Genomic DNA, 15273 nt, shown 5'->3' with positions numbered 1-15273 from the left:
TTGTTATGGGCAGGGCCAGTGTAATGGGAAGGGACACTTCTATCCTTGGAGTCAGAAGACCTGGGTACTAGCCCAGGCATATACTAATTTCTTAAGATCACAGGCCTGTCACTTACTCTGTCAATCTGTAAATCAGGGCTGATTCTGCCTGTTTGGTATGTCTCAAATGGTTGTGGTGAGAATCGGATGAAATACATATGGAAGTATTTGGTAAATTTTAAAGACTTACTCATGTGTGAAGTTTTATGATGAGGGGTTCTAATTCTCTAATATGAAAGAGAAAAACATCAAGGTTAAATATGAAAGGAATCTTGAATGTAAATATAAAAAATGTAAAATATTGTCTACAGTGTTAGTTGTTTATACCCCATTTCTTAAAGTAGTTAAAACCAACTATGTGTAGTACATATTGTATTGTATACATGTACGTGGTATATTGTATGGTGTAAGAGTACAATTCAGGGGATGATCCCACACTGGCCTCTGGTGGATGGACGCAATACTATGTCTACACATAATCATCAGGCAAATGTATTTACATGCGTTGACAAAAGATAAAGTATCAGATTCTTCTTTTTAATTATCATTGTTAGATTTTACTTCATGGAATCTTTACTTGGGAATTTTACCTTATATACAAATGACCGGGAAGGTACTTATTAAAAAGCAGACTTCTAGGGATCTTGCCCCAAGATTCAGTAGTTCTACTAGTGTGCAGATCAGGAACTTGGACTTTCAGACCAGCTTTGAGAAATAGTTTCTTACTCTAAATGAAATCAGGGAGGAGTTTAGGGAGATAAATGAATTTTTCAACATTTTGTGCCCATTTTTGTATATATGATATTTTTTCTGTGAATAAGGTCTATAGCTTTCATGAAATTGTGACACTCCCCACCCCACTTAAAGCATAAGAACAATTATTTTACTTTAAATGTGACATTTTTGTTGAATATCACCATTGTATATTATTTAGAAAGCATTTTGACAGTGAAAAAGTATAATGGGTTGTAGGAATAATTTTACTGTGATCTTGCTGATTGCTGATACAGAGGCTAGGATATTATAGCTTACAGAATTTTAGGGTGGGCTTTAGTTCGGCACACGTTCTGTTCCAAGTCTGAAGGATTATAGTGCATGTGCCTATAGGTCAAAGCTACTCCATCACAGGGAAATGTCCTTGCTACTTCTGTCTGTTGCTGCCAGAACTGTGTTCTTTGTGAGTGTTTTGCCATTAGCAAGTGCACAGACAAGAGACTAGGGAGACCACCCAGGCTGTGGAGGCATCTCATTGCCTGTACTTTCAGGAAATGCCCCTCCAATCATTTCGCTGTTTCTGGTAACTTTTCTGTTGTATATTTCATGCACAAAGGTACTTGGTAGTTTTAAAGACCTACACAAGAGTAGAATTTTATGATTAGGGTAATTATTTGTGATTTAAAAGAGGGACATCAAAGTTAAATATTAAGAGAATCTTGACCTACAATAGAAAAAAATGTAAAATTATATATATGTGTGTATATCTATGTGTATATATATATTTTTCCTCCTTCTTCATTATTTCCAGGAAAAACTTTTTAAGAAGGAAGAAGATGCATGTAGGTATTCTCCCTAGATTGAGGATTAGAAACTTCGTTAGAAGAAATGCTTTTTTGCCTCTACAAATATAAGTATAGTTTTTAGTTTTTTTGTTCACAGTAGAAAAATTAGAAAATACTCAGAGGCACCAACACCCACACACCCATGCACACACTCACACCCACACACACAGCAAAACAATAAACATGCTCTTTTTATAGCCGTAGAATTTTTAGCTACTCTATGGCCAGCCAGAATAAAGATTACATCCCAGTCTTCCTTGAAGCTGGGTATGGTCATTTGACTAAGTTTGTGCCAATGAGATGTGAGGGGAATTGGTATGTGCAACTTCTGGGTCAGATCCTTAAGACACATGCACTATATTCTTTTTATCCTTTTCCTCCTGGCTGGAAATTGGGAATCATTAGAACAACTCCTTTAGACCCAGACATGGAGGCCATGTGCTTAGGATGATAGAAAACTCCAGCAGCCTGAATCCCTGGGTCATTTCATGGAACAAAGCATACCCACCTGTCCTAAACTGTTACAGGAGAGAGAAATAAAATTCTTGTTTGAGCTGCTCTATTTTTTGTGCTTCCTTGATCTGGTAGCTGAAATCAGCCTTAGCTAATTACAGAGGAGTGAGGTATGTGCTTTATTCTTCCTTATCTTCATCCTCTTGCTTGGAACAAGGGTGTGGGGGTGTGTCATCCTGGACCATATGGAGAAGGTTGGTGCTGTAGTCATGGCAGAGTAGAAAGATAGAAGCCTGGGTCAGATGACTATGCAGAACAATCATATTATCCTTGGATTGTCTATATCTCTTACTGTTGCATGAGCGAGAAATAAACTTCCATTTTGTTTAAGCTGTTGTTACTTTAGGTGTCTTTTTTATGTAGGCAAACTTATATGCAGTTAACTAATAAAGCCATAGTCTATTGTCCTATAGATAAACCATGGTTGTATGCATCCTTTTTGAATTTTTCTGTTTATTAATATGTATATATGTATTCAGTTATTGATTAAGAACATGGAAGTTGGAGACAACCAAGATTTGAATCTAAACTCTTACTTTCTAACTAGATGGTCTTGGGAAACTTACTTAACATTTCTGAGCTTCAGTTTTATCATATGTAAAATAGATATAATAACTTTTACCTCATTGTTATTAGGATTAAATAAAAATATATAAAATGCACATAAATATATTTATTTATATTTATAGTACCTGAATTATTGTAAGGGCTCAGCCTAATATTTTCATTCATTTATATATTCAGCAAATTTATTATAATTATTTTATAAAAGTGGGCTTGTACTACACATAGTTTTTGTATCTTGCTTTTTTCCCCTCACCACTCTGCAGATAAGAAGTAACTTGCTTTTTAATGTAACATTATATTATGAACACCTCATAGCAATAAATATTATTTACCAGTGTTTTGATGACTTCCTGGTATTCAGTTGCATGGATATTTGTTTACCCATTCTCTTTTTGTTGGAGATTTGAATTATTTCTAATTTTTGTCTATTACAAATGATGCTGCATTGCACACCCTCATTCATTTGGTAAATGTTTGTTGAATATCTACTATGTGCTAAATGTTACTTACAGAAGTGAACAAAAGACACAAAGATCATTGCCTTCAGAGAAATTGTATTCTAGAAGGGGGAAACTGAAATTTGTATTCTAGAAAGGGGGAAAACAACCAGAGCATGGTATAGGGAATCATGAGTGCTGGCAGGAGGATGTAGGGTTGCAGTTTTATATAGGATGATCTGGGAAGGTAAAATTTGAATAAAGCTGGAATGAGGTGAGTCTGCAGATATTTGAGGCCCAGGGAACAGCGAGTGCAGAGGCCAGGTCATAGCAGCACCTTCCCAGCTGAGGACCAGCAAGGAGGCCAGTGCGACTGGAGTTGCATGAGCAAAGGTGAAAGGAGTGGAAGCTGAGGTTAGAGGGCATAGAGGTAGGGAAAGATGGGGCATGGATAGGTTTGTAGGTCCTTGCAAGGGTTCTGGCCTTTATTTATTGATTGATTTTGGTACCAGCATTTTTGTACCCTTCTTATTTATGGCCTTTAGATACATTTTCACCCATGGAAATGCTGGTTCAAAGATCTGCAAAAACATATGTCCTCAATTAAATAAAAATGTTCAAGGGAATAAATCAGACATTTTTGGCTTTGCAGTGAAATCTTCACCCACGTACTTAATCATTTCCTTTGGATACATTCTTAAACATGGAAATGTGAGCTGAAAGATATGTAAAATGTTGTGTCTTTGAATGAGTAAAAATTTTAAGGGACTAGATGATATGTTTCTTATAGGCAGAGGCCGTGTCATATCATTTTCTTAGCTCCTCTTCCAGCCTAGCAGAGTGTTAAGCACATGGTGAACTTTCAGTGTAGAACTTCCTGGTTGAAGGGCTGAATATCAATCTATGTTTCAGTCTTAATTCTTACCCATCCTTTAGAGTGGAGAATGAATATTTTACTTTACAGAAACTGTGAGTAAGTTCCTGATGGTGAGATCCCTGCTCCTCTTAGGGATACATTTTAGTGGGAACAGGCAATGAACAATTTAGGAAGGTAATTTCAGATTATTTCATATAAATTTGAAAAAAACAGGCCATGTGATAGAGAGTGGCCTGATCCTATGACTCTGATGGTACGGTGGAGATAAGGTGATTAAAGAATTATAGCCTCAATGAGCATCAGCATTTCTTCCATTGGGTGTGGAGGGAAGTTAAACTGCATAGTTACCCTGTGGTTTTATTTTGTCATATGGGACAGCATGGAATTGGATTAGTGATGACAGTCCTTAGGTCAAACTCAGTATCATCATTAAGGGGATATAAAATGTGGAAACACTCCAAATTTTCATCAACTAGTGAGTGGAAAAATAAGACTTGGTACTATTTATACAATGGACTATTTGACAATAAGGGAAGTACTAATACACTCCAACAGACCAACTTCAGTAATGTTACGCTAAGGGAAAGAAGCCAGGCACAAAAGACCACATATCGTAAGATTCCATTGATACAGAATGTCTAGAAGAGACAAATACATAGCAACACAGAGTAGATTAGTGGTTGCCTGTGGTTGAGAGTAGGAATGGGGAGTGACTGCAAATGGGCTCCAGGCACCTTTTTGGGGTGATGGAATGACCTAAAAATGGAATCGTGGTGATGGTGGTACAACTTTGTATACTTCCTAAAAATCATTGAATTGTACACTTAAAATGAGCGAGTTTTGTGGTGTGTAAGTTATACCCAGTAAAGCTGTGGGGAAGTGGGGGTATTGTTCGTGGATACTTAGATCCTTCCTGGGTTCTTCACCAGATAAGCATGTGTCCTTGTGATTCTGGGTTTAGCTCAAGAATTAGGAGGATCCTACTTGTTTGTAAATATTACCTATTAAGAAAATAAATCAATTATGCATAGACTTGTAAGTTTAGCATAGAAAAGGGTTGTGGTGCAAAAAGAAACAAACTTGGATGTAACAGATTCTCCCTTGTGCTGACATTGTCACCAGCAGCTGTTGCTCTGTTAGGAATTCTGGAGCTGTGGGAGGCTATGCTCAAATATGCTGCACCTGTTCCCAGTGTGGGCCACCTCTTTTGTGGTCTTGACTAAGTCAGTTGGGAAGGTAAGCTCATTTTATGGGATGGGTATGTGTGGCCTCTTAGCACCAAACTGTTATCTACTTGACAGGTTGCCGTCATGCTGTTATTTGCACCCACCATCACAGAGATTGTTTAAAAAAAAGTTATCAAGGGCATGCCAAATTATATGTAAAAGTATAGTACAGATTGCAGTGGAAAGATAACGTGATGATTCTGTGATATCTGGAGAGAGGACACATAATCAGTTGGAGATAGTGCCTTCATTTTTGTTCTAAAAACAAAAGAGAACTCACTTGCGAACTCTTTTTTTTTTTTTCTTCTAAATCTCTTCTGTTCCCACCACTGCCACCATAGCTGAAGCTCCCCTTCTCACCTGGGTTACTATGGTAGCTCCACTTTCTTGTCTCTAGTACCTGAACCACTTTGATCCATTCTGTCCGTTTGTCTTCTTAGAGTACAGCTCTAATTGTGACTCCCCAGGATGTAGGTCAAGCACAGTTTTTGTCAGGCCCTCCAAATATACCCCATCCATGTGTCCCCAAATCTTCCTGGAATAATTGGCGATTCTTCCTCAGGCCTTGTGCGTTCCCACATTGAGGGCCTTGCTCAGGGAATTTTCCCTGTGTAAAATGACCTCTTCACAGTGCTCACCTGTTGAAATTTTAGCTGTCTTTCAAAGCCCAGCTCAGATGCCTTAGTCCTATGTGAAGCCTTTTGTGATTCTCCCAAACCAATTATGATTTTACCATTCTTTGTCTTTGTACCTCCCTTATATCATCTGCCATCAGTGCCTTCTATTTTGGTGGTTTGCATATATGGCTTACCTTCCTAGTTTGTAAACTCTGTAAGGACAACAAGGACTGAGTGTTAACCATCTTTGTCACCTTGCACATAGTTGATGACCAGAATATAACTTTTGGATTGAATGAGCTCCGTAACTCAGCCACCACACAGAATTTTTTTCTGTCTGAAAATAAGCTTTCAGAAACATTACACTCTCTTCATATTTTTCTCTCTGTAAGTGCCTAACACTGGACATTTCAAAAATTTCAACTTACTGCTATTGTGTCTCTCATCTGGGGCTTTTCACACACATTTTTCTAGGCCAGGGTTGTGCATTTGTGCCTTGGCAGGTTGATGGCTATGACTGTGAATAATGAGTCAATTATCATCCAGCCTCGGGGAAAGCACAGTTATTCCTGACTGGCCAGACTGAGGTAATCCTCTCCTCCCCGTGCCCTTTCAAATGAGGAACATAAAACAGTTGGAATTCAGAGCACTGCAAAGGGAATTTAGACAAAGCATTTGTCAGCCGAATTTAGCTTCTTTGGATTTATTCTGATTTATGATTGATTGGTTTTTAAATTGCTTATTTAGTTCTAACGACTGTCACTCCAGGGGAGGCCAGATACCAAGGAGCATGAGATCAAGAAGCAGTGGAGTGAAGTAGCTTGGCTGGACAAATCAAGAGCAAATATTATTGTCCAGAGAAACATTGCTCTAGGCAAGGAGTATAATGCAAAAATCACGCCCTGACTTTCAGAGTACCCAACCTTGTTATCAGCATGATTGCTTATCCCCTATTCTCTTTGCAGAAGGCTTTTTGCAATTGCCTAGTGTTGCACAGAATTGTCCCCTCATGAATTTTTCTTTCCTTCTAGCAATATATTCAATATCTCCTCTCAACTGAGAACATGCTCTTGATTTATATTGCTATTGACCAGAGTGTGGAAGAACAGACACTCCGAGCTTGCTGGCAGATTTGGTTGTGAATTCTAATGTTGGTTGTGCTGATCTGTGAAAATTCTCCTGCAAGTGTGATAATGCTCCTCATTGCATGGGCACTAGTCTGGCTTTGTTACAGATTAATTTGAATTTTTAAAAACGTTTCTTTCGAAATTGTTTAAAAAAATCACTTTTATCTGGAAGATATATAATCAATATGTGGTTAGTGTTTAATTTATCAAGACATCAAAAGTTTCAACCTTTTCAAGGTGTGTAACCTTTTTCTTTGGTCTGAAATTAGACCCTATAGGCGTAGTGGGGGCCTTGTAAGGGAGATCTGTTGGAAGCTTGTCTGTTTGGTATCAAAAGGAAATTGAAATTCCATTGCTTCAGAATAATGAAACCTTGAAAAACCTTTAGAAAAAAAACTTTTGTCTCATCTGTATTGAAGTTTTGACTCAGAAATGCCCAAAGAAACGCTTTTTCAGGTCTCAATAACCTACTTGTTCTCTGAAATATTGCTGTTAGATTTCTAAACCATATTATGTCTGACATTTATTTCAAAGCAAGAAACATTAGGGATAAGATGAAAGGGTGGAAGAGGACCCTGATGAAAAACAGAAACAGAAGAAGATGAGTCGAACACTTGGGTGGCACTTTTGGATTGCGCCAGGATGGCTATAGGAAGCGGCATCTGGCTCTCTAATCAGGCTTTCAGCCACTTCGGATTCTGGGCTGTGCCGGCATCTGCCATTTGGACATTATCATATTGAAAAATAACTTTTTTTTCCTTTCTTATTGTGCCAAGATATTTATTATTTGCTGGATTTTAAAAACAACGATAAAAACCTTTAGAAGGAGCACGTCTGGGTCTTAGGAGGGATATAGCATATGTTCTTGTGAAACCAATTTTGAAGTTTAGAAAGGAGCCGTAAACTGTAGCTTTTGTCAGAGAGCGAACAAGTTCTTTTCCACATCATCCAGTCTTTTAAAAATGAAAACTTTGTGTTTATAAAAGGAGAATTTTTAAAAGAGTGAAAGAACTTTTGTTAGATCTGAGATCCCAATAATAGTCCAACATCAGGATCAGAAGCCGAGACTTCATTATATTTTGTTCTTTATTTCAGAGGAGTTTCATCTGGTTACCTGTCACATAACCTGGGTGTTTTACTGGAAATAGTAGAGAGTACACTGAGTGATTGTGAGAACAAATAGAACTCGTCCTTGTAGAACATCTTTGATTTTCAGACATTGCTGTGCTTTTCAAGTATTTAAGTCAATAGATTATTACAATAGTGTTGTGCTGGGTACATAGTATTTTCTTAGTAATTACTAGATTTAGGTTATACTTGACTTAAAGGATGAGCAGGAAAAATGAAAACTGTTTCACCTTTTATTAGAATAGGGCACTAAGGCATGGCAGTAGCCACAGGAAGTCTGCTTTCCTTTCAACATTGATGAAGTTTGAGGAACCCTTTCATCCCTCAGTTAACTCCTATTTCCAAGTGTCTATGTGCCTATCTTGCTTTACTCTGCTACCAGTGCTTTTTGCCCTAGGACTAATTCAGGACATCTCTGTGGCTGTAAAAGTGGAAGAAGTCAGGGAGACTAAGGCCTAAGACCATTTCTTCCTCATTTATCTCATCTTGTATAGGGCTGGTTACTCCAGCATATTCTTAGCAACCCTCCCCACACTTTGCTCAGCACCCCCCAGCCCTCCACCCACAGAAGGCAAGGTTGGGTGCGTCACACCAGAATTTCCAAGGATTTGTTGAGGCAAAAGGCAGGGGCCACCTCTCCCGCTAGTAGCTAGTTCGAAGTCACTGGTGCTGGTGCAGTAGGCAGTAGTAGAGAGCTGGCCTGAGCTGGTGTTATTTATGGATATGACCTTTTTAAAAAGAGTGTGATGCATTTCATATTTGTGTTTTCCCTCTCTGGCTTATTAATTATGTATTATAGATTAGGTCACCTTATCTCTGCTTCCTATCAGTATATCTGTGTTATGTCCTAAACATATCCTCACAAGTCTTAATTCTACCAATGATAGGGTATTCAGAAGCAAACAAATGATGTTAATTGGATTTGTACCAGGCTGTGATCATTACAACAACATGAATCTCACTGATTTTGATGCCATGCACTGACAGGTCAAGGGAAACAAACATGGGCATTGTGCTGGGTTAGGCTATCTGTAACCCCTTCAGTTAGGGATGTTCCTAAGGAACTCACAGATAAAACAATTGCTGGGTCTCTGGAACATTTTTATAGTAGAGGCTAGGAAGGGGATGGAGTAGGATTGCCCAGTCCAACAATGGCTTGATTTCTGCCACTTGACTTCTTTTGAATTCCTTTATCACTCTTTTAGTGATCATTGACGTAGGTTCCTGTACTTGCTATTGTCAGAAGAAGCAAGTTTCAGTTTTGGAATGTACCCTGCACCCTTAGTTCTTCTTTGACTATTGTAAGCCATTTTTCTTTGTCTCCTTTCTGGCTCCCTGCCACCCCCTGCCCTTTCTGCTTCTTTTTTCTTCTATTCTCTAAAGACCTTTTCTTTTCATTTGCTGCACTAACGCAGGTAGCAAGGCACAGTGGTTAGAAGGATAGGTTCTAGAGTCAGAAGGCAGTGTTCAGATCCCCACTCTGCTGCTTAACCATCTGTATAGCCTTGAGTGAGTTACTCTTTCTCTGCAGGCCTTAGTTCTCTAATCTGTAAAGTGAGGATAGTAACAGTGTCTACTTTTAGTGGTATTCTGAGGATTAAATGAAATGATTCATGAGATGCTTTTGAGCAGGGAAAACGGAAACTGTTTCACCTTTTATTAGAATAGGGTGAGTGCCAGACACTCAATGAATGTTAACCTTGATTATTAATTTTAATATTACTATTAATATTAAAAATAATGTTATGGCTTAAACTATTACCTCAGTGTAATTGATGACCAGATATTTACCTCCTGTGAAATCTCTCCCAGATTTTAACCTACATTTGCAGCTGCTGTTCGGTCATTTCCACTACAGTTTCAACTGGCACTTCAAATGCCATATGGCCAAAGCTAGATTCATTATCTTTTACCAAAATTATTTCATTTTCCCCCACATTTCTTTTAATAGCATCATGATATAATTGTCTTAGTCTCTTAATTTAGGATTACTCTTAGATGCTCTCCTCAGCCTAAGTAGATAATCATGAATGTACATAGATTTAGTACAAATATATTCATGTTTATAATTTTAAACAGTCAAGAATAAGGAATTGGTTAAATAAACTATCTTACATTTATATAAAGGAGTTCTTGATAACTATTAAAATTACATGAAATATTCAATAACCTGAAAAGAGATACTGCTGGCAAGTTGAGTTGTGTACAGTATGATTGAATTTGGATTTTTAGAAGTGCATGGATACATAAAAAATTTTAGATAGCCACTGAAAAAACTTTGTTATGGCCTTTCTGGCTTGTAGGATTATGAGTTATTTTCATATTTTACTTTTTTCCCTCACAAGGTTTCTAAAATCATCCATAAATTGCTTTCATATAAAGAAAAAATCCCTCAAATTTAGAAATAGATGGGATAGGTCATGTCTAAGAGTCTTGCAAATACTGTATTTTACTAACTTTTTAACATCGCCCAAGAACAGTGCTGGATATGTAATAGGCACTCAGTAAATATATGTTGAGTGACATAATGTTATCTTTCTATCCAATTTTAGAAATCAGTTTTAACAGTTCAGAGTGCTTAATGCCTTAAGGGTTCAGTCTGTAGAATTCTTTGAAAAGTATTCTTTTTTGTTGCAAGGAACTTTCTCAATATACACAAAATAAACCAGACTGGGTGTTGTGGATGTTTTCTAATAGTGCATAACTTCTTATTTCAGAGGATCTTGTGTCCGAAAGGGGAGTGTTTGGAACTGATTCTTCAGAAAACATTTTTACCTCAGCAAAAGTTACTCATAAAAATGAAGCAAATAACTGCGATCTTAGAAATAAAACCATCTTTCTTCGTACTTCATCACAGTGTTTGGAAGAACAGGTAATGCCAACATAGTACATTTATAGAAACAATCTGAGAAGAAAAGAATTCTTCATGAATCAAAAAAAAAAAAAAAAGAGAGAGACCCTACTAAACACTAGATAGTTGTTAGATCTGTAACTCCTAATTCTAGAAGGAGTACCATTGGGGCACTTTATTGAAGGTCATCATTACATGTATTTCATGATTTTGACAGCTATTGTTTATGATGATAATCGGTTATCCCCAAGTTTTATTAAAAAGTTCTTAAGGATCTGCCATCTATAAATTACTGAAATTATTTCTTTTAGCTTATCTTCTTCTAGTTGAGACAAAGGAGTTCCTTTCTATAATTACCTGTGTAAAATGGGGCTTTCTTTCACCTCTCCTAGATTCATCTCTTTCAAACTCAAGGTGGAATTGGTTATTTTGTTTTTCTCTAAGATTTGGTCAATAAATGTTAGATACTCTTTTTCTAATCTTGAAGACTTTATAGACTCTTCACATTCTCCTCAGCTATAGTTTTTAATTATCAAGGAATTATAGTGGAAACTGTTCTGCTTTTTAAGCCATCTAAGTTTCTAATATCTGCTTCGTCATGGCTTCCTTGCAATATTGTAGACAGAATTGTATATTGTGTTCTTTTTTTTTTTTTTTTACAAGGGAACAAATATCTCTGTGCTAGAAATATGTTTTTATACAGCAGATGCCTAAAATTCTTTATTTCCAGAACTTGCTTCCAGAGAGATAATTGTGGGATATGAACTTTTTTCACTCTTTACTGGCAATGACTGACCATTGGGATTATATTATGTAGAGAGTCTTTAACCAGCATGTGAGGAAAAAAATGGTTGAATGACATTGTTTTCTAATAACTTGAAAATGTTGTGTTAGCATTCTCTGATTTGTTCATCAGAGGTTCATTGGGATGGGATAGGAGTGGGAAGTATTCCTGTTTTACTCATGAGAAGACTGAGGTTAAGTAGTCTATTGTAGGTTACACTGTGGATGAGTCTATAGGACAGAAGTAGAATCAGAGCTCCTGAAACCTATTCCCTGACCTCTGCTATGGCTTACTGAATTTGGTCTGTTATGCTTAGCTAATTAACAAAAATAGGAAGGGGAGTTTTGTCATCTGAAGGGCTACAAGATCAGCTTCTTTATTTTTGGTTGTTTCATTTTTCCATCAATATGTGACAGATGAAGGACAAAAAGTTTTTTTTCAGATAGTGATGGATGAAGGCCAAAAAGTTGGCAGTTCTTTTCAAGGTGATCCGAATTGGGCAGAAAAGGTAAAGATAAGGCATGATTCAATTTTCTTGGCAAAAACCAAAAACATAACAAACAAACTAAAAACACAGGACTCATTTACTGTCCCTTATACAAAGTTGGAGAATTCAGCAGATTTTGTCCTTGCAAGTTTTTTTTTTTGTTTTATTTTTATTCATTGGTGTTTGAATATCTTAAACTATTCTTGGTCAGCTGGGTTCTGGATCTTTTTTCCTTAGAGCTTAATAAATGAAAGGGGTGCTTTGGTATAGCACCCTTAGCACACACCACTAAGTAAATAACAATATAATATGAGAAAATTTCAAAATTTAGTAGTGAAACCATTATATGGAAGATAAATTTTTGCCTTCTCTTGGATGCCAGATAATAACTGCAGGTATGTAGTTAAAAGCAATAGAAGTACCATTTAAAATTCCTATGTAATAGCTCTGGTCTCACAGGTAGAGCTGAGGGAAGAAAGACCCAGCCTGTCTTTTGAATTACAATTATGAAATGTAAATTTGTAATTTTATGGTATTTTGTTATGCACATGTTTAGGTCATGAGCATAAAAGGCATTGCCACCTTATTCCTTTACTCGGTCTCATTCGTGCCAGTGGTGAGATCATTTTCTTATTTACACTCTTTGATATATTCACTTGAGATGAATTAGTTCCTGTCTAAATCTTACCATTTTGTTAATCTGAAATGTCTCATTGTCAGCTTGCAGTGGAAAGCAGTATTCCATGTGGAATAGTTTTTCATTGAAATGCTGCTATTGTGTCTGTAAAGGTCATTTGCCCTGCTTTTTACCTTTGAAGTAATTTTCAGTTTTATTTGCTCGAAAGAGAAAACACTTGAGTTTTTGCCCTGCTCACCTCTCTTGTGATTTTGTTTTGCATGAACTTTTCTCTCCTGTTTTCTTTAGTTTCTTCTCTCTGGCTCTTCAGAGGGCTATAAGAAAGCCTGCTGTTATGACAGTAGCCAGAGCCACCACCACTATTTGCTTGAGAGGCAAAAGCAATAAAATGAAAACAAAACCCAGAAACACTGTTTTTGATTGTCATGGTGGTGGTATATATTCTGGGATAGAATCTGGAACAAAGTCCCTTTTTAAAAAGTCTCAGACTACTTTTTTCCCTTTCAATGCAGAGGTCTGTCTATGGTGCCATTTTGGCCTGCCAAAATCCAGGTCAGCTTTCAAATTTACTACTTCTTTCAGATGTCTCTTGGGAAAGCACAGTGAACACAAAAGCCTTGAGCTGGGACTCAAGAGTTAATGAGAAAAGTGGATTCAGCTGCTCAGTTAGGTGTTGTGGAAGTGAATTCATTGACTTTTCATTGCAGTTTTTCTTTAGGTCTATTCTGCTTAAAAATGATGTTAATTCTTTTTTTTCTAGGTAAACAATTTCCTAGATTTAGAAGATTTGGACATGGATGAAGAGATTAAACCCCAAATGAGTGAGGGTATGCTTTCTATTTCCTTTCTATACTACCTGACCTCTTTCTAGAAACTACAAATAAGGCTTTAGACAGCTTTCCTGTTTTTGGCAATTCTTACCTCCACCTCTCCTAAGATAGGAAAAACTAAAGTTGTGAGCTATTTTTTTCAATAACAAAAATTTCAGCTGAAAGGTCAAAGCTTTTTGAAGATTGTGAAACCTTTGGTCTTAAATGAAATAAAGGTGTGCCCTCCCGCTAACAATTCATCACAGGATTGATTCTTAGGTAATTGTCTCAAGTGGAGCCATTGTAAGTCAACTCTTTATTTCTTAGAAGTACAGTCTTGTAAACAGATTATTTTTGAGGGACGCATGAAATACCTATTGATCATAAAAATCATAAAAATATCAGAATTGGTCACAAAAATAAGGCTGTTTTGCCTGGTATTAAAGGTTACTGAGGTTGAACCAAGTTTCAGTGGACTTGAGTGAACTAATGTCAAGACCGTCCCACATGTAGAATAACATGCAAAGCCTAGACAGAAAATCTACGCAGGCTTCAGTGAGCTAGTCGAAAGAAAATAAAAGAAAATCCATTTTTTTTGCTTTTAAAAATATTTATTATGTAAATTAAACCCTTAATACTAAAGATATATTGTAAATGTTTCTTCTGAGGCATTTTTCCACATGGGCTGGATTGAAAAAGACTTCATGCTAGTCTGTTGATGTTTATTTAGAGGAAAACTTTTTTCTTTCTAGTTAACATTTCTGGATAGGCATAGATATTCTTTGTTTCTCAAAGGACGTTTGAAATATGTTCAAAATCAGGAGGTTTTTTTTTTTTTTTTTTTTAAACACTCATTCCTGATTTAATATGCAAGAATATATCAAAGTCAATGCCTAATTTTACGGAAGGAGCAGTTTCCATGGAGGTTTGGTTGTCGATGTTTAACTATTGCTTACTGTCTTTAGGTAGTCATAAACATGATTTATGGTCATTAGTGTTGGAAGGATGGCTTATTTATAATCAGACAGAAGTTAAAGTGACTGGGTAAAGTTGGTTTGGGGATGGTGACTATCTATACGTTGGTTGTATAAACCTCTACTCTAGCTTCTTCAGCTGCTTGAATTTGAGAGGCTTTGGTAACTGGAAGCAATGAATATTTTTATTGTTTTCAAACATCACAGTACTCCATGAAGGGATTGCTTCTCAAGCACACTATTAACCAGTAGATGTTGCAGATTCTTTAATTACTTACTTGGTTTAAGTGAAATCAGAGGTCTAGAGGGATCACATCCTCTAGGGAGAGGTTCTCTAACTTTAATACGCTGAGTGGCTCTGAATTTCTATAAGAGCAGCATAGGGACTCCAGTTGGATTAGAAGGGAGAGCTAAGGACTTGTCAGGAAGCTACATTTGTAGAGGAAGCACACTGTTGTGGGTTTTGGGTGATTTGGGAGAGGGAACCTTGTTAAAAATGCAGATTTCTGGATCTCCCTCCCAATAGAGAATCTAATTCAGAAGGTCTTTGATGGCATCTGGTGATCTGCATTTTAACCAACACCCCAGATTGCCAGTTAATATTCTATATTATTAATATAATTAACATTTTATATTATAAT

At 36.8% G+C, this 15273-nt stretch overlaps 1 protein-coding gene across 8 annotated transcripts in view; it reads left to right on the top strand.

The window, feature by feature from the left end:
• The window catches only part of LOC105534671 (chromosome unknown open reading frame, human C11orf74), a 61103-nt gene that overhangs the window by 26103 nt on the left and 19727 nt on the right, over positions 1-15273 (top strand). For 5 of the 8 annotated variants that reach the window (XM_011973452.1, XM_011973453.1, XM_011973455.1 and 2 more), the window contains 2 exons: positions 10808-10962; positions 13610-13676. The exons of the other annotated variants lie outside the window; for them this stretch is intronic. In XM_011973452.1, the coding sequence (XP_011828842.1) occupies positions 10808-10962; positions 13610-13676 (222 nt within the window). The remainder of the gene's footprint in view (positions 1-10807; positions 10963-13609; positions 13677-15273) is intronic. 8 annotated transcript variants of the gene reach the window in all.

This window comes from Mandrillus leucophaeus, unplaced genomic scaffold (assembly GCF_000951045.1).
Source record: "Mandrillus leucophaeus isolate KB7577 unplaced genomic scaffold, Mleu.le_1.0 Scaffold138, whole genome shotgun sequence".
In the NCBI taxonomy this organism is placed as follows: Eukaryota; Metazoa; Chordata; class Mammalia; order Primates; family Cercopithecidae; genus Mandrillus; species Mandrillus leucophaeus.
This window is presented reverse-complemented; position numbering and strand designations above follow the sequence as displayed.